Source organism: Hirundo rustica, chromosome 3 (assembly GCF_015227805.2).
Source record: "Hirundo rustica isolate bHirRus1 chromosome 3, bHirRus1.pri.v3, whole genome shotgun sequence".
NCBI classification, from domain to species: domain Eukaryota; kingdom Metazoa; phylum Chordata; class Aves; order Passeriformes; family Hirundinidae; genus Hirundo; species Hirundo rustica.
In genome coordinates, this window is record NC_053452.1 from 64,325,630 (window position 1) to 64,346,396 (window position 20,767).

Here is a 20,767-nt window from a genome sequence, read left to right on the forward strand (position 1 = left end):
GTGTTTGTATGTAAAACTTAAACCAATCTTTAAGTGAATGACAGTTATTTAGAAACAATTATTTTCCCACAATACATTGAAATTGCATTAGTTGAATGTACTAGACATTGGAATAAGTTGACAGAGACAATGTCATGTCAACACGCCTAAATTTCATGACCAGCACACAGTGTGTCCTACCATGACACTGTCAGTGTTTATTGAGCAGTAGTGAGAGAATCCAATTTGATTTTGCTGCCCACCAAAACCATTGTAATCTCCTGTAATCACTACTGCACTGTGAAAAAAAACAATAACTTCTGGTCCCTCTTTTATATATATATATCTTTTTTTTTTTTTTTTTTTTGAATGATTCATCCATTTGCTCCTATGTTTCAGTAATAAGACAAATCATGCCAGCACTGGACTCCTTTGAAAACTCAATGCTAGCAAAATAGTAAAGCCTGTGTGCTCTGATTATTGCTATGCTTTGTTGGAAGTGTCTGCATTACCACATATGTAATATGTGCAATATTATATGTATAATACTTGCACTGTTACATCTTGCATGGTTTTACTGTCTAACAAAAAGAATTTTTTTAATGTCTTTTGGGGGAATGTCACTTTGGGGATATTCACACGTTTATGGGAGAATTATGTGGTTTGTGTGCAGTGACCATAACATGGAATGTAACAATATTCCATAAATATACAGCTAATTTATCCTCTTAACCTTCTTACTAGAAAATACAAGAGCCAGTTAACAAAATACAGATTTCTTTTTTCCTTAAATGATTTTTAGATGTAATCTATCACACAAGCTAAAAGACAGAAATAATAAATTTCACCTTCTATAGCAGTATTGGTTTTCTTAGGATAAATATCACAATCATTGAGGTTTGTTATTATGTTTCAAAAGGAGCACAGACTTTGACAAGTGACAGATCATGACTGTTCTTAACAAGTTCTGTTCCTTTAATCTTATATATATTTACTGTGGTGGTATTTTCCCTCTAATGACATTAACTATAATGAGAGTGCTTTTCTAGTGCTATTGATTTGATAAATTTTCGTCATTTTGCATAGTAAGTGTTATTAGAGACGTACTACTGACTTTGTACTGATACTATTTTTTTTCCACATGGAAACACTGATAAAGGCTGATTTCTTCTGCATATTCAGCAAAAATTTGGGGACAAATTGGGACCACAGACACTCATTTGGAGCAATCTTCTGGGTGTTTTTTTCTCACTGTTGGGCATTATTTGTGAGAAAAGGCATATTATGTATTACAAAATAAACCTAGTTTACCTTCTTCAGACCTTGCTGGAGAACTCCCACAATGCCTGAAAAAGAGCTGTTAAGGAGAATCTGAATTCTCATGGCTGTAATAACAATGTTATTGCTAGTATTTAATTCTGCTACTCAAACATCTTTAGCTCTTTTTCATTAGATAACTTATTATCTGACAGTCTCCTTGATAAAATGGATATGAAAACTTGGATAGTCTTTGCAAAGATATGCAATTAATTGCACTGCATCAGAGACACTTTGAAAGTAGCTTTGAGAGCTACTTTCCAAACAGCCTTCATTTTCTTTTGTTATTCAAGACACAATATAAGATGGAAAAGAAGAGTCCTTATGGCATAATTGCTTTATTTTCCCTGTCTGTGCATTGTCTATACAATGCTCAAAAAATGTCATTTGAAGAGGATGATTTTAGATATATAGAATTGACTTGAAGTGGTAGAGGTATTTATTTTTTATTTCTTATAAACATATAAATGTTTTCTCCTCTTCTTTTTCCCATTCTTCTTCCCAATAAGTATTGTAATTTCTGAGAATGATAGTAGTATGACTGTACAGCATGATCAATAGTAAGGAGTTGGAAAATAAATTTATTTTTGACCAAACATTGTTTTGAATAGCAGGTATCTATGGGCCATGTTGTGAAGTAAAGAGAACAGTTTTTGTTCTCCTGAAGTGGCCCCCAGCATTCAAATTTTCTGTTGAAGAAATAAGATGTAATTAAATGTGAATTGCACAATGCCACTAAGCATGAAGATTTACCTTCTTCTTTTTAGCAAGTGTGAAGGCAAAATTTTTTGATATTTATAAGAGATTGCACATGATTTTGCTTCCTCATCTGCCCTGTGCTTTGTCTGGTCACTTTGTCATACTGTAATGTTACTGAAATATTGCATAACAGGGCCAAAGTTGACTGACAGGAAAAAAAGGGGAGCAAGAGGAGAAGTACTTGCTTCTATTCCTGACCCTTTAGTAAGTGAAAGAATCTTTGGCTTCCAAGTCATTGGAACAATCTTTTTTTTTTTTTTACTGTTGGGTGGTTCAGTTTTGATTGCTGGAATTTGTTTGCACTTCATGCACTTTCCTGAAAAGCAGTCACAAGTAAAAGAGTGTATTTGATAAAACTTTTCATTTATTTGTAATTGCTTACCAAACAGTAATTTATAATTATATGATTGTCTGAATTTTTGTGGGTTTTTTAATTGTTTATTTCTATTAGGACAGCCTCTAAATGAAGAAATTGGATTCAAACTAGAAAACAATTGTCACACATACTCTGTAATTTTCTCTTAATAACCAAACTGTTATTGCTAAAAGAATTTTCTTTTTAATGAATATTTAATTTGTTGACTTGCATTAAAAACAGCCATCTGAGCCTTATAGAAAGGAGATTTTAATCATTGTAACACATAAACAGGAACACCTTGTTACTCTTTAGGACTATTAAATTTTATTATAGCATGTTTTCCTGCTTTCTGCTAAAGAACTGAAAACACCAGGACAGTGCTCTTGCAATACTCCTCACATTTCTTGAAGCCAGCCCTCCATGTGACAGGCATATCACTTAGAGATCACAAATAAGCTCCATGGAATATTTGTATACTCTGTTGAGTACTGTTGAAGGTACTTAGCATTTACTCTATATAAACCCTAAACAACTCCACACAATCTTTGAATCCAGGGGCTTTTGTTTGTTTCTTTTCTTTCTGGAACTCATGTTGGCTATTCTCTCTCTGATTTCCATCCTGGCAAAAATTACATACAGAAATACCTTTTTTTTTTTTTTTTTTTAGGAGAAAAAATTCCTGTTCCTTTCACAAAGTGAAAAAGAAAGAAGTAAATATCCCATCCTCCAGCCTTTTAGAAATTAATTTATCTTAGATACCAGATGTCCTCATATAAGAGCATCAGTTCTAACATGTTAAATATACATTATGACACTTTTCCAGCATTGACTTTTTGTTTCCTCAGTAGCACTCATAAGGGGAATTTAAGTATTTATATGAATTCTCACAAACTACATCTTGAACAAAAGTATAGCCCAGATATAAGGTATTTTTTTCCTACTTAGGCTAATAACAATATCTATTTAATATGTCTGCTGTTAAACCACGATCTTCTCCTCCTGTTCCTCCTTTTTTCTATTTGGTAATATTTGCTCTGAAGATATGAGACAATACATTCAAAGTGAGAACTTGCTTCAGTTTAAAAAACACATTCTGCATTCATATTGAATGTGGGAATTGCAAAGGCAGTGTGGGATGTATTTGAATTCTTATTTGCATGCCAAAATTCAAATTGTTCTCTTGACTATGCTTCGTATCATAATGCTGTTGTGGACACAGTTACAAAGATGTCAGTATTTTCTGAATTAATTTCTTATCTGCATGTTTTGCAGCTGAGGTTTCCTAGATAAAGCAGCCTAAGAAGGGTAACATGAAACAGAAATTTTAAAGAAGCCATGATAAAAATTGTAATACTGAAACTATTTCATCCTGCATAGACTTACTATATGGGCAGCTGACTTTGTTTTACCTAACTAGTTAGAAAATGCTACAGACAGATAATTCAGTATACAATAAAGTATGAAATTCATCAACCATAAAAAAAAAAAAAAAAAAAAAAAAAAAAAAAAAAAAAAAAAAAAAAAAAGTGAGATACCAGAAAATATGGAAACTTGCAGTATGTTTATTTCAAATTTCTGATTGTTTAATTTAGCTAAAATAAAAAATATCCATTCCGTTGTGGAATGATGATGAAATTTGCTTTTTTGAGTGAGTAGTTTTGCACTGGGATAATTAATAAGACACCATCTACAAAGATAGTATGGGTAAAGGACTTTTTTAATAGTTTGATTATTTCCAAACTCTGAAAATTAAGTCTTTCTCTACCTACATTTGGAAGCATAACACCTTGCTTATCAAATCTTGTACTCTTATAACTATAGGCACTAGATCACAGGTACTCTACAGCATATCAGAATAGTTCAATATTTTACCAAGTGAATCTGCTTATGTTTTAAATCAGATTTAAACATTGACTTATTAGGATAGATGCATTAAGTGTTGTGCCTTATTTATCTAACCCTCAAAAGAACATTCAAAGAAAATGGGGACTTTTCAGAATGAAATATTTCAGATTAATTCCAAGGAAAATCCAATTTAGAGTTTTCAATACAGAATTTTCATATTTGCAGACTGTTGAAAAAAATCACAAAAGTTTTTTCAAAGCTTTTGGGTTGAGATAAAGGTAGTTTAATAAATAAAACAAAAAAGCCACGTGCTGGAGCAAAGCAAAGCAAAGCAAGGAATTCATTCATTCACTCCTTTCCATGGACAGTCAGTCATTCAACCATCTGCAAGAAAACAGGACTCCATCATGCATAACCTTTGCTTGGGAAAACAAGTGTCATCACTCCAATGGTCCTACCCTTCTTTCTTCCTCCTGCACGATGCCATATGAGATCCCTGTGGAATACCCCTGTGGTCAGCTGGGGTCCGCTGTCTCAGCTCTGTTCCCCTCCCACTCCTTGTACCCCCTCACTGGTGGGGTGGGGCGAAAGGCAGAAAAGCCTTGATTGGGTTAGTCCTGCTCAGCAGGAACTAAACTATTCCTGAATTATCAAAACTGCTTCCAGAAGAAATCCAAAACAATGTCCTATAGTACCTGCTATAGGGAAAACCAACCTACCCCAGCCAAAACCAGCACATCCTGGAAGAAGCAGGATTGTTTTTTCCTTCTTACCTTAAAACCTGTTTTACATATCCTGCCTTTTCTAATTCCTTGTTCTTATTCCTGTGCTATTTGCACTGTTTATCCTATCTTGCTTCTCCTCTTCAGGCACAGAAATAAACAAAACACCCTCTTGTTGGGTGAGGGTTTCAGCACTGAAACTTTCACAAATTAGAAACAAATTATGTTAGTCTTATGAAAACAATTAGCAGGAAAATTTAACCAAAGTTATTACTACCATCCCTATTTCTCCTGAGGTTCCTCTTTATGCAACATTTCTCTGATGCTTTCTAAAGATAGATCATAAGTAATAGGCTTATATAAACATTTGAATATCACTTCAACATATTGCAATCAACATGAGCACATACCAGCCAAAAAACAGGGCTTACTTCACAAACACTGCAGATAGAAATAAAACAATAAAGCATTAACACTCCAAATAAACAATTATAAAGTGATATTTAGCATTACACATTCCCAATAAACAAGATTCCTAGATAATATTTTTCAAAATAATTAATTTTTATCTCTCTCTCTCTCTCTTTTTTTTTTTTTTTTTTTTTTTTTTTTTCCCAATTTAGAATTATGGTCTACATAATTACTTTGTAGCTGCTGGCTGAGTTTCAAAAATCTTAGTTTGCCCTTTCTCTTCCCCTTCATGAATTTAGTGGCTTTTAACAATAGATTATACATGAGGTTTCCAAATTAAATGATTGCAGAATCTAATTCTACAAGCGGTTTTAGAATAATGATCAGGTAACACCCCTGGAAAGCACTGTGGTGTCAGGCATGCTATAATTGCAATACATAGATAATATAAACATGTTTAAATTACTTGCAAATATGTAGCTATGTAAGTTAGTCCTTTACAGAACTTTGCAAATCCCTGTGAAGAAAAGTGAGGTACATTTTTGCATTCTGATAGCATGTAAGACACAGAGGATAATAATTTTTTACCCATAAGTAAAATATTTATTTGTATTTATTTTGGCTAGAATGGCTATGGTGTCTTCTTCATGAAGAGGAGTATAACTGGCCTCTCTTATTTTCATTTTTGTATCTGTAAAAGAAATATACAGAAATAGTTTCCTTCTAACGGTAAAAGGTGAATTTTTAATTGACATTTTCTTCTTCTAAGGAATTTCTCTTTGTCAGTCTTGTACCCACTGTGATCAAATTTTAGGGGAGTTTGTGCTTGTGGGATTTTTTTAAAAGATCTGATTGAAAAATCTCTGACTAAGCATTTTGGTAGGACAATACAAGTTTTAATCACAGTAGTTCTTGTGGCAATATATTGTTTGTAGTTAATTTTATTCATAAAAGTTAACTTAGTTCAAGAATAGAATAAGTCTATTTGTTGAAATTGTATCTAAGAAACTTCCTGGTTCTACCCAAGTGTGTACAGAGAAAAGTCAGTGGTGGAGGACTCAGCACATTCACCAAGTCCATGGCCTGTCAAGCCCCACAGGAGAACCTTGGTCTGACAGTTTTGGGCTGTGAACTTTAATCAGGGGAGTTGCTTTACCTCTGTTTTCAAAAAAAATCTGCAATTTATCTCACAGAGAAACAGAAACACTGAGAATTTGAGGAGAGAAATAATTAGCATTCTTAGACAGGGAAAAAGCAGTTAGTCATTAGATCTAGAAGGATCTAATTTCCAATTTTATTTTAAAGTGTGCTTTAAGATGAAAAGACTTAAACTTTGCATGAGTCAGGAAAAAAAAAACCACAGAGGATAATACAATTGGATTGAATGTGCCAGCATTTCTGACACGCTGCTCTGTTTTCCACCATTTAATGGGACCTAGAAGTCAATAAAGACTGCACCCCAGTTTATAATGCAGGGAGCCCTGGAGTCCATCTCAGTTTAGAATTCTCACAGGGAACAGCTAATTTTTTTTTTTTTTTTTTTTTTAATATGGGATGAACAGCAGGGGAAAGAAAAAGTCACCAGAAAATCAATTGCATGAAAACTAACTTGTTTCAGATGCCAACATTCCTCCAGTCATTTTTCCAAACCTATAACTTACTAACAGTTGCCTTTTAAAGTCTTGTCAATGTTAATCTCACAGTGCAAAACTCAGCTTTTGAAGCAAATTAGTTCAATTCTATCTGTGCTGAGGTATGTGCTCTTGAAAGCTTTTAAAACATGATGGAAAGTAGGACTACATATATAATATTCAAAAATTAAAAGGGAGAAAACATCCATGACTGTCAAAGGTCAGAAAATAGGTGCAGTCATTTATGATCTCTTTATTCACAATAGAATGTAATTCACCTGAACTCTAATAAAATAGTTATGAGTTAGATATGAATTAGTTATGAATCTTTCTGGAACTCTTCAATGTATCTGAAAATCACTGTGAAATATAAAAAACAGAAAATATATGGACTTTTGGTGTGAATTTTGGGGGCTTACATTCAGCTAACCCAAAATGCAAGTATTCTGGGAGAAGTGGGACTATAACACTGAGAAAAATGAGGTATTTAAATGTGAAATTGTCAATAATTTCTCATCTTGCGCTACAAGATCTCTCATTGAGCTTTTTAGCCAAAATTTTGTTGATATGTGAAACCTGGCTTGTGATCACACTAGCTTGAGATTTGTGATGTTATAACTGACCTAATGAGAATGAAATCATATAGATGTTTTCTTAAAGAACATGGAATAGACACATGGCCCCAGTTTGGAAACCATAAACATTAATCATCTCTTCCTTGTTTTCCTAGCTCCTGTCCGCTACTTTCAATGTGTCTTCCTAAATGGACCTAATGGATTTGGGCTGCAATTTCCTATTAATCCCCCTTCAAACAAGGAAGAAAAGACTCACTCAAAGACTTCCAAGAGAAAGACAAGGAAACCGGGGCAGTAGAGAGACTGAGTCCTATGATCACTGACATTTTGCACTTTATCTTTTCTGCTGAGGTCCACATAGCTACAGTGGTACCTGTCGTTGCAAGAACGTGATCCAGTTGCACACATGTACCTGGAAAAAGTTTCCATGGGGCAGCGGCAGAACAAGCAGTAATAAACTGTGTTTAACAAAGATAGAAATGTGAAAGTGCCCAGTTTCTCATGGAAAGGCTGCAATGCTAACAAAGCATTGATGTGACTGTGTGTGTGAGCATGTGAGTGTGTTTTCATGCCTCTTTTGCTCTTGTTTTTCTTTACCTACATGCTCAGCATTGAAGTGAGTCTGTTTTCCATTTAATTTTATCTAAGGAGTGAAAGGTTGAATGTAGCTCTTATATCAGCAAGATTGCAAGACTAGCTGCAATCCTAAACCATTTCTTCTTAAGGTTCAATCAAATTGCTGACAGGAAAATGCCTCACTTAGTCATGAAAATGTGCTCTGTGACTGGTGCTATTTTTATGTCTCATTGACCAGCATAGCCTGAAGCTCACACTTACTCGGAGCAGCTCAATACACTATCAATAAGTTGACTCCACAAGTCATATTAATGATGAATATTTCTATTTAATCTGAAACTGTAAAATCATAGACTATTTGCCCTGCCTGTTGGTGAAATTCTATTCCTAAAGCCCAAAGTGAGAAGAGAAAGTGAAATCACATGGCAAAGGTTAGGAAAATCACAGTTTTACTGACATGAAGGTCTGAAGAAACAAATGAAATAATTATAGTGCTTCCACTTTTCTTCTGTGGCTAAATCAGATTGTTTTGCAGCAAAAACCATGTAAATGGACAATATACTGGCCAATCATTTGCTATTACCTTAAGCTAGATGAAAAGCTAGAATGTGAGATGCCATTCCCAAAACTAAAGCAACCCAAATTTCTAGTAATTATGTGAAATTTATGCTATCTCAGATCAGTGAATAGCAACAAAAGCCAAACGAAACCCAAACAATCAGAAAAAACCCTGAAACATAAATACGTGAAATAATCTAGGTATCTCATTTTACTAGATAAATGCCTTACAGTAGAACCAAAAGTAGATGTGCTTGTCCTCAACATTCTCTTGTGCATTTATGTAGAAATAAAGGATTTGTTGCCCTAAAAAAGAGACAAGATGGCATTTGATCCATTTAAAGGCACATGAGTGAAATTTGGCATCTCATCGGTCTATGTCTGGCAATGTAAATAACAGATTTTTGCAAGCTGCTATTTGTTTGCATCTCCTTACTATATTTTTGCATTTAATCTGGGAAATATGCAGCAGCGACCTTAGTTATGTAGTTGCCTGCTAATGCAACATGATCCTCTTTGTGCAAACCCACTACTTGCAGAGTCTGAACACACCAAAAACTATATATCACTCTTTTATTTTTAGTATAGACCAAGATAGGTTGGCCTCCTCCCTCTTACACTTGCCCTACCCATCCATCTTACTTTAATCAAATAATTGACTCATGTGAGTTTTGGACAACCGATTCTTTGACATATTAGTGCAATTCAGAAAGTTTTGCTGTTACACTGCTGGGTCCAGTTGGTATTCTCTGATTACTGGTCATGGCCTTACATGAACTGGATCCTTGGTCTTAATGTGCTCTGATATTGCACAGGTCATGTGCTGTGAAAACTGTCATTGCAACAAGCAGCTTAGGCAGTGGTGACCAGAAAGAGAACAGATCCTGCTCTAGAATTAGCTATTCCCATGTAGATTCACACTATAGATAGGAGTGTTTATGGTGAATGTCCCCCCAGACCCCTGTGAAATCTGCTCTGGAGATAGCACTGCCAACAGACAATTTTTGAGGATAGAATGATGATCTTCAATTTTCTTTTGGTGTCTCTTTTTATATTTCCAGCAACTTTTTCCTTCCCAATTTGTGATTTTGTATATATTATGATGGATGTTATTGCCCAAGGTTTTTACTGTGAAAGCTGTCTTAAAAATGTGATTTTAATTTTCTGCTAAATCAGTTAATTCAAGATTTTATCTAATGCAAATAAGCAAGACAAATAATATATACTATAAGTCTTTATTTTTTTTCATCTTCTTTTGGAAAACCAATTTTTTCATTGTAGCTAGCCTTATTCCTTTCTTCCTGTCTGAGATGGGAGATGACAAGAATTTGTTCTGGATCTCATTTCCATAATGTTTCAATTAGATATGTTTCAATGTTACATATCTGAAAGCTTTGGAAATATAAACAATTAATATAATTGCATAAATTATGTAAAATCAATCATTTAATTTTGTTTCCTAATCTTGGTCACTGTCTGGAAAACCAGAAAAAACAGGTCCACTCTCAGAGAGGCAAGTGTTTTTCTCTTTAAATTCGCCTGGAAACTTTAAAAAAAAAATCCTGGTTTGCATGGTTTTATTCAAATTAGCCTGAAATATTGCAAAAACTTATGCTGATTGTTATACATTTTGGAAAATAAAAAATATAAACCCTCCTTCAGTGGCTGTGATATGTTGTTCTGTGAATTCAAAAGTGCAGGACAAAGGTTTATGTATACAAGCTTTAGAAATCTTCTGATAATAAAGATGCAATTAGGCTGGAAAAAATGCCCATCCAGCATTGTATTTACTCCCAATGGGCTTTTAGCAATACTTAGACAGGTTTTTTACACACTTTATTGATTACGCTCTGACATATGGAAAGCTAAATTGTTGCTGCAGTCATTCAAGGTAGGACTTCATCCACATCAAATCATTCATGTTCATGAAAGTGCTTATTTATAATACAACTGCACAACCATTATAGACAAAGCTGTGATCTCCAATGACAAGTTTATAGTTCAGACAATTAGAAAAATGGCCACCAAGAAACTGAGAGTGCAAAAAAAATTGTTAGATTCCAGACTCCCACACCCCTCAGGAATTATGCCTTGCCTGTATCAGCAATGGTTAAGGCAGATGAGCTGGTGTGGGAACAGCTCATCAGCTGCAGCCTGGAGGTGATACAGCTGCAGTTGCTCAGTTCTGCGCTGGAGTTCGAGAGTCCTTTGCTCTGTGGAGTTTGGTGAGCCATCTCACATGTGAGATGTGTCACTCAGCAGTTTGCCTGTATAATTTTCTCTGAGGTGTTAAAATCCTGACAAAGTCAATGGGAGTGGTCAATTTCCAGCAAGACCAGTGAGATAAGTTTTACACTGCTACCAGAGCCAGAGCTGTTCGCTCCTGCTGGTGCCATCCTCAGATGTCATCCCCAGCCCTTAGTCCCTGTTCAGTTTCACACTTGTACCCACGTTACAGCTGGAGTCAAATTTCACCCATTTTAAAACCTCCCAGCAAATCTGAGCTTTTCTCAATGGCTCATTTCTCGGTTAGTGAAGGGGTACTCAGAAAGTCTGGGGAAGAAGACTTAGTCTTTAGTGATTAATTGTGCTGTTGCACAACATTGCAGGGTCCCAGGTGCTGGTGGGGGCTGCAGGATGACCGCTGTGAGGAGCAACCCTGGGCTGGACATGGCAGGTTCCAGAGGGCTCCAAGGCACCCACCTCAGCCCACAGCTGAGCCCTGCTGCCATGATGGCAGTGCCTCGGGGAAAGTATTTGTAAGGAAGGTTTGAAAATGCCACAAAGAGAGAGAGGAAGAGCAAAACGAGTGAGAAGCAGAAGACGGAGCACCAAGGTCAGAAAATGAAGTGGAAGAGGAGCTGCTCCACACCAGGGCAGAGATTTCTCTACAGCCTGTGAAACACCCATGCCAGAGCAGGCTAAAATCTGAGAAAGACAAAGCAGTGAAGAGGAACCACTGTGGGCCAGCCACTACTGACAGAGACTGGTGTGAAGGAGTGACTTTAAGCTTGAGAATGCAGAACAAAAAATGTTAATTTAATGTGTGCCCTTCTGTTTCCCATTATCCAAATCACAAAATCATATATTTTTGTGAGATTATTTTTTCCTGGGTCTTCTTTGTTCACAGCAGTGATTGGTAAACAATCTGCCAGTCTTTAGCTTGACCCATGAGCTTTCTCTTTTTTCCTGTTTTCTCCCCCCGAGGGCAGGAATGAGCAGCTGGGTGGAGGTTCAGCTGCTAACCAAGGCTGACCCACCACAGCTGGTTATTACACATATCCTATATGTGTCCTACTAAAAATCAACAAAATGCTATTTGTCTCACACATGGGGTCACCACTTAGAACACAAGACAGAATATGTGTAAATTGTACATTGCCACAAAAATTTATCCCACCAATCCCCAACTCTAGAACTTCACAGCTGGATTTTTTTATACACAGCCATTAACTACTTAGTGTACTCTTGTTTAGATGCCAAATTCTCCATGACAAAAACTCTAAGACAATGTAATAGGAGTGCAGTAAGCAGAGTTTTAAGAAAATGTATTTAACTTCTAGGACACAGGTGCTCAGGAGAGAAGCAGAAACACTTTCCACTTTCCTATCTCAAAACTTTTCTTCCACTACTCAGTATAGTAACTTAGGGAAAACATTGGTCATTTAACCTGCTTTGAACTTAAGACAGTCAGCATCTGACTGCCCTCAATTACATACCATTGGCAGCACTTCCTTCTAGGGACTGAAGATTTTTGATGCCAAGAAAAAAAATAGAAGTATTACATGAGTAGTAGTGGGGAAAGTAAAGATCTGAGGAGCTGGTAGTTGAAAAAATAAAAGGAAATACAAAATGCTTTATGATGGTTCCTAGGCAGGAATCATACAGGAAAGCAGTATTTGCTAAAGATTCATCTTAAAGGAGGTGGTATTTTGCCACCTTTTTGCTCTCCAGAAGGAAGAAATAACAAAGGCAATTGAAAATATGTAACATATATTATTTATACACCTGAAAAGGTCACTAGATCTCTAGCTTGCATACCATCCATTTATCCTGAATGAAGTTTTCCAGAAAATCCCAATTAGCCAAATACTTAAGGAGTCATATTATTCACCTGTGGGCAAAACAGAGTATACCTCCCAATGCTGAATTCTTAGTCAATTGATTAAACAATGAAATAGCATTTTTCTCTTGGTTTACAGATTTTTGTGTATGCATGTTGTTTGTGATACATGCTCCACACAACCATTTGTTCTGATGTTCTCACATCTCAAGGACTGGGCTAGTTAACATTGTAAATACTTCTCATACTGAAGAGGAGTTTTCTTCAGTTTTCAGTTTTGTCTTTTGTTATGATAGAGATTAATACAATTTTTAGAATACATTTAATTTTGCTTGGTCCAAAAGCCTAACAGTATTCATTCAGTAATGCTCCCTTTGGGCAAAGTATTGTAAAAATTGCACTTTCCAGGTACCACTTTTGTTACATAGCTCTTTTACCAATACTCAGTAGATATAATTTGTTTAAACTTTGAGTCTTTTTCTTTGGATAAGTTGCTTATTTTCAAAGGGAAAAATATGTTCTTGTTCAAATTAGTGACCTCTGTTTTCCCTTTGGCTTGATTCTTGTTCCGTATTAAGAAAAACCTAAGTTGTTCCCTTTTTCTTCTTCACTCATTGCAGGAAAAGACCGAGTTCAAAATCGTTTAAGGAACATGAAGGTGTACAAGTCCATGGGACCCAGCAAGATACAACCATGGGTACTGAAAGAACTGGCTGAGGAAGTGGCTATGCCACTATCCAACATATTAGAGAAGTCATGGCAATCTGGTGGAGTTCCCACTGACTTGAGAAGGGGAAACATAATACCCATTTTTAATAAGGGACATAAGGAAGAAGCAGGGAACGACAAGTCAGTCAGTCTCACCTCAGTGTCTGGCAAGATCATGGAACAGTTCTTCTTGGAAACTATGCTAAGGCACATGGAAGATAATGAGATGATTGGTAACAGCCAACACGGCATCACCAAAGTCAAATCATGTGTGACAAATTTCTTGGCCTCCTACCATGAAGTTATGGCAGTAGTGGACGAGGGAAGGGCAACAGGCATTGTCTCCCTGGACTTGAGCAAAGGCACTGTCCCACATGACATCTATGTCTCTAAAATGGAGAGACGTGGATCTGATGGGTGGGCCACTGGGTGGATAAAGAATTGGCTGGATGATCACGCTCAAAGTGTTGAAGTCAGTGGTGCAATGTCCAAATGGAAAGCACTGCCAGGTGGTGTTCCCCAGGGGTCAGTGTTGGGACTGATGCTTTTTAACATCTTTATTGGTGACATGGACAGTGGGTTTCAGTGCACCCTTAGTGAGTTCATTGATGACACCCAGGTGTGTGATGCGGTCAACACGCTGGAGGGAAGGAATAACACCCAGAGGGACCTTGTCAGGTATGAGAGGTGGGCTCAGGTCATCCTGATGAGGTTCAACAATGCCAAGTGTGAGGTCCTGCACCTGGTTTGGGGCAGTCCCAAAAATAATTTTAGGCTGGGCAGAGAATGGAAAGAGACTAGCCCTGGGGAGAAAGACTTAGGGTTGCTGGTAGATGAAAAGTTCGACATGACTCAGCAGTGCGTGCTAGCAGTGAAGAAAGCTGTATGTATCCTGGGCTGCACCAAAAACAGCGTGGCCAGAGCATCGAAGGAAATTATTCTCTCTCTCTACTCCACTCTGGTGAGACCCCACCTGGAGTACTGTGTCCAGGACTGGGAACCCGAGCACAAGAAAGATGTTGATGTGTTGGAGCAAGTCCAGGAGGGAGTCATTAAGTTGACAACAGGGCTGGACTACACGTCTTATGAAGATACGTTGAGAGTGATGGGGCAGTTCAGCCTGGAGAAGAGAAGGCTTCGGGGGTACTTAATAACAGTTTTCCAGTACCTAAAGGAGGCCTGCAAGACAGCTAAAGGAGGACTTCTCACAACAGTATGTAGTGACAGGACAAGAGAGAATGGCTTTAAGCTGAAGGAGGTTGGGTTTAGTTTAGACATTAGAGAGAAATTTTTTACTGTGAGGGTAGTGAGGCTCTGGAACAGGTTGCCCAGAGAGGTTGTGGACTCTCCATCCCTGGAGGTGTTCAAGGCCAGGTTGGACAGGGCTTTGAGATACCTGCTCTAGTGCAAGGTGTCCCTGCCCATGGCAAGAGGGTTGGAACTAGATTATCTTTAAGATCCCTTCCAACCCTAACCATTCTATCATTCTGTAATTCTAAAGGATACTCTGCCAACAGGCAAACTTCTTCACTGATTTGATTTTACCTGAAATGTTCTATTATTTTTCTTTCTAATAATACCTAATAATTCTTTAGGTATTAGAATACCTAATGGTAATAAGCATGCCCATGTCTTAAGCCTTTGGGGTTTGTCCCAATCACCAATAAAATTGTATTAGATAGTATGGCTGGTGGCTGAAACAGCAAACCACTGAATTTGGGTAGTAGCAGAGGTAATAAGAATTTTCTTCCAGTTAAGTGTGCTATTTGCTTTAATAATTCTAAAGGTTTTTTTATTTTTGTGCTAAATTTTGCTCAGAAATTAATTTGTTCTCCCATAAATCCCATGCTAAGCTCCAGCTAGGAAAAAAAGCAATCTTTTTTGAAACTGAATCACCAAACTGAAAGAATTTAAAGAGAAAAGAGTAACAGAAACATTTAATTCTGCTTTTTTAATTCTAAAGAGGGATATTACAAAATGGAGTTCCTCCTTAGTTTTGAGTCTTTCAAAGAAATGGGAAAATAAAGCTGCTAACATTAATACTCCAGGCATACTTTCCAGCTGAGTGACAACGATATAAATGCACATTTATCACGCAAACCAACTCCTGTGGGGTATTTTTCCTTCAAAAAAGAAACAATGCAAAGGAGAAGTCTTGAGTACCACTTTGTTAAATTAGGGCTTAGAAGCAGCATTTCAGTGAAGAAAAGGCAACATGAAGATCACTTGAACAGAACCTTCCATGTGCCTCTCTAAATTGCATCTGACTGCCAAAGTCATACAGCCAGCCTTTCCCAAAACAGCTGAATCTTTTTTACTTTTGATGTGAGTGTGCATAAGTCTGCCTTGAGAAAATCTGAATAAATCACTGCTGCTTGATGTCTTTTTTTGCATGTGAAAGTCAATACAATGTTCTGCTGTCTTACACATTAAAGCGATTACATAGGTATACTAGCATGTTCTCTGATAAATCAAACATGTTCTCTGATAAATCAAATTAAAAAGCTAGAACAAGTAACTGGAGTGATGAGTCAAATAACATTAAGAGTTCTTTTAAATTCACAAAGAATGAAAAAAAAAGTCAAAGATAAAAACTAAAATATACTTTTTTTTAAAGATTTTAATATCCTTACTGTTCAAATTATACAAATCATTCTCCTATTTAGTTTATTGTCATGAGAGTTTTTTCCTATTAATGCCTCGCCAACTGATTTATCATCTCTGGGCAGATGTAATAGAAGTTAATGGAATCCTATAGATTATAGGGACGTTTGGATCCAGCTCCAAATTCACTGTTTTTCTAACTGATTGATCATTTAGCTAATTATTTTGGAATCTTCCCCAAAGACTGGAAGAGAAAATTGAAGTACCAAAGCATTTTGTCATGTATTTATTTTCAAAACAAAAGCAGAAAAGGCACTTAGAAAATTAGTATCAGTAACAGTGAGATTATTAAATGCTAAATGTCATGAAAATGAAACATCTGGGTGCTTCAGCTTCCATGAAATAAAGCCAGCAGCATTACTCTAATTTGCCCAAAAGTTAATGTTTTAAAGAAAAAAATAGTTCAGCATTTTCAGCTGGTAGGAATTTTGTTGGTGTCCCAGTTTCAGTGGATTACAATTAGTGAAAATGTCAAGTCAATGTAATCAAGGGCAAAAATACTTCATAATTAATCCAGGTATGGGAGACCAATTCACATACTCATGGGGATATTTTACAGCGTTATCTGTTTGTGGGCAGCTTTGTCATGGATGGGAGTGATTGGCACGCTACAGTGAAAAGGATTTCTCCAATTTAGTTGACAAATTCCCCCCAAAAATTGCAGAAACAGAGCAGTTAACAAGTGATCCCATTTGACAGCTATCACCGTTCATATTGAGACATCTGCTATGAAGAGGTCTTTTATCACATGCAATCATTGTCATATTTTTCCTTCCAAAAATATATAATTCTCTGCTTTTATTTAGATAAATGCATATGTTAGAGTGTTAAAACCATTCTCTAACACTTTTTCTCTAATACTGAAATGCTGTATTAGTAATATCATTAGCTAAGATGCAAAGAACTCAGTTGTAGGATGGAGCTGCGGACTTTAGTCTTGTAGCGGAACTTTCAGTATAAGAAAATTCTGGAATCCATTTTTGGATCAGACCCTTCTTTTATTTTGGTAATACAAGTGTCTTTACCAAAACTTTTAAGTGACAGAAAATTGTTCAAATTAAATTGTTTGATACTTTTAATAAGATCAAAGGAAGACCTTTTCCAATAATTTCACACACTTTAAAGGTTGTTTTTCAAAATTAGCAAAATATAATTAAATCCAGAAGTACACAAGAGAGGTGTTATCTCTCAAGAGGCCAGCAATGAATGCTTTTCACACTGTGTCTAACTTCTTACCTATTGGTGGTAAACAGTTATCACTTGAAAAATACATTTAGTGGAGCTGCATCCTAGCTAGCTATCAGCACTTTGACAGTCATTGCAAAAAAAGAATACAGAGACTGATGAGAAGAAATATCTCTGTGAGGGGGATGCAGCAAGGCGCCTGGACTCCTATGGACGTGCACTTGCAGAGACCTAAGAGCACTCCCTCAGCACACATGAGTAAATTCCTGGAAGTTAAAGCTGAAATATGGCCTCATATTTTAACCTGTGGCCTTTTATATGGAGTATAATAACTCAAGTTGGAATATTGTGCAATTCTTTAAAATACGTTTCAGCCAAACTAAAAAAAAAAGTTTTGTAGATTAAGCACTCTCTTTTCCCCACACTGTCTGCAATCATAAGGTGTTTCAGTCTCCAATGGTGGAGACCTGTGTCTTCTTTCCACAAACACAACTACACCCACTTTAGCAATGGCTTATGTTACTGCTCTCCCATCACTAATGAATCAATGTCAATTTACTGTTATATGTGACTCTTGAAATTTGACTTTGCCAAGTGTGAAGGCTCACATGAGGCAGAGATCTGAATAAATCACTTTAATGTAGTACACTGTTGAATCTATGCTAATCATTATTGTATTTGATTTTGAAAATCAGATTTTTCCTACTGTGAAAACCTTCAAGAGACACAGATTCAGATAAACCCCATCACTGCTATTCTCCAGGAGATGAAAAAGTGGAGAAGCTGTAAATATTTTTAATTTTGGAGTACTGAGATGTTTAGCTAGGACAACAACTTACATCATATTAAATGTGCACATATTTGTACATTAAAAATTAAGGTTTGTATATTAAAAATAAACTACTTAAATTATTTATAAGTTTGAAAACTGACTTTGGCTTAATAGAAAGCCTTCCAAAATAGCCAAACTAGGCACTGGTTCATTAAACCAATTTTAAACTTATGAAAAAAAAATGCCCAGAGAAAAACTATTGGGTGGAAAATCACACACATAGTAGAGAGAGATTAAGGACACAAGTACGAGTGCAACCATGCTAATGGAATCTCTCCTTCCTGAAAAAGGCCTTCCTCCACTCTTCTCTCCCTCTCTCTGACAGGAGAGATCAGATCTGCAAGTAGTTATTTACCCCAGGAAGAAATGAGAAGCAGGAGAACTATGCAAGCAGATGAGAGCAAAGTCAAGGCACAAAGGACTTGATGCTCTGGGTGGTTTGGATGGAAACCAAGAAACCATAAGGTCACTGCTAGACAGTTAGATTTCACTACTCTCAAACATTTTTTGTTCCTCTCTGGGGCAGTAGCATTTAATTTTGCAAGTATTTCTGAGGGATAATATTTGGATGTACAGTGCTAATGTTCAAAACAGGAATTCAAGCCATTTCCCTTGCTACCACAAGCAGGCTTTTTTTTTTTTTTTTTTTTTTTGTCTTAGCTTTGATGGATATCAATCCCTGATGAAATCAACTGGCCTAGCCAGCATAAATCTGCAAGTTCTGTAGCTGAATCTGCTGACCCTCTAAAAAATTGGCACTCTTTTTTCCTTCTCTGTTTTCTGGCAAGCACCCAAATATACCAAGATGTCTGTCCCATACTCTACTGATGGACAAACACCACCCAAAATTTGACTGCTAGCTCCTCTGGGGAGAAAAATGCCTCTCTGCAGTGTGACCCCAGTGCTCTTTGGAAAACTGATGATTGTGCACTGGATATTAGACAATGGAGGACTGCATCTGTGATGTGCTGGACAGCTTGGCTCTTCCTGGGGACAGAACTGCTGTCACCTCACAGGCAAGTAATTAGCTCATCCACCAGATATGGTCTCAAAAGTATTTATGGAGTTGAGCTTCATCATATCTGTGAAGACTGGGAATTATTTGCTTCATCAAGCTGTCAGAGCCCAGCTCATGCCAACCAAGGCACCCAAGCAGAATGCTCCTGAACTCCTCTAGTCTGGTTCCTCTGTTAAATGTTGTTATCGGTAACCATCATTTGCAACGCATTTGCATGGGGTTTGGCACACATCTCAATTACATATAATAACAACAACAACAAGAAGAACAAAAGTAATTATATACTGTGATAATGATAGTTTAGCTAAAAGATCATCTTATCTTTAGCTATCAGGAGTCCAATGCATAATATTGGGTTAATACTTGTCTTAACCTGAAAACTGACAAAAAACAAAACAGTAACAGCTAAACTCATCTAATTAAAAAACTTAGAAATATGTGCAATTACACAAAAAAATTGTAATGAATTCTATTCCCTAACTCAATTTCAATGGGAAGTAATTTCTACTATGCTCTCACTGGTACCAGAAAGGAAAGCAGAAGGCCCCAGATCTCATCATTTTGCCTAACAGAAAACCAACTCCTTACCAAAATTAATTAATTTTGTTCTTTTCTGCTCTTTTAATGTGTCCAAAAGCTTCTTCATAAGTTTAATTTCTTTTATATTGGAACAAATACTCAATAAGCAACTGTTCTTTCTTTGTCAAAGAAAAAAAATCACTACTATCCCATGAGATGAATATCTTCTATCTAAGCTCAGAAAGAGAAGTTCAGAGCCTGAACTTCTCTTTTCAGTAAAACTTTTTCCTTTCCCACAGCTCCTGTCTCAGCCTTTCACAAGATCCTATGAATTTTTTCCATTGCCTGCATCTCCCAATCACTCATGACAGAATAGAAACCAACTCAGTCTTTTTAACCACTACATGTTCTTGCAAACAACAGCCCTGGGCTTAATAATTCTGCCTTTTTGTTGCAAAAAAGTATAACCTCTTGTAACAATACTAGGAATTCCTTATGTGGAACAAATATTCATATCTAATAATATTTCTTTCCTCCAGAGTAGGCTCCAGCTCTTTTGATCTGCATGGTATATCACTTCCAGAAATGTGATTCTGGTTGCTGACTAAAATTCTGATGTGTGAGGACAAAAAAAAAAAAAAAAAGTGCACACTCCTATCACTACAGAAATAAAAAATGGGATTTGATTCTCTGCCTTGTTCCAAACTTTCAAAACAAAATACTTCAAGGTTTTGATTAAATGTTAGATGCCACTGTCTAGTTGAAAAAAATAGTTAATAAATGGGAACTTTTCAGATCCCACAGAATTTTCATAACTTGCAAAGGAAAGGTTTGATAAACATGTGTCAAGAGAGATGCTGTAATACCCGATCCTGCCTAGAGCAAGGACAATCACCTCACAGCTCCCATTCTAGCCCTAAGTGCCATGGTTGAATTAGTATATATCCTTACTCCGTTTGTTGCTGTAGCAAGGAATTCTGAAGTGACAAGAAATTATATGCACCTTTAAATCTAACCAGCTTCTAAAACAGCATTTGAGGTATTTCA

The 20,767-nt window shown here is 36.4% G+C and overlaps 1 protein-coding gene across 11 annotated transcripts in view; it reads left to right on the plus strand.

Moving 5' to 3' along the window:
- Positions 1–15,881, plus strand: part of TRDN (triadin) — a 233,259-nt gene extending 217,378 nt beyond the window's left edge. For 10 of the 11 annotated variants that reach the window (XM_058420014.1, XM_040058143.1, XM_058420013.1 and 7 more), the window contains one exon: positions 13,415–15,881. In XM_058420014.1, the coding sequence (XP_058275997.1) occupies positions 13,415–14,907 (1,493 nt within the window). In that variant the 3' untranslated portion in view covers positions 14,908–15,881. Of the gene's footprint in view, positions 1–7,752; positions 10,388–13,414 lie in introns of those variants that run through there. The other variant, XM_058420020.1, reaches the window with a different exon arrangement.
- Positions 15,882–20,767: the final 4,886 nt, after the last annotated feature.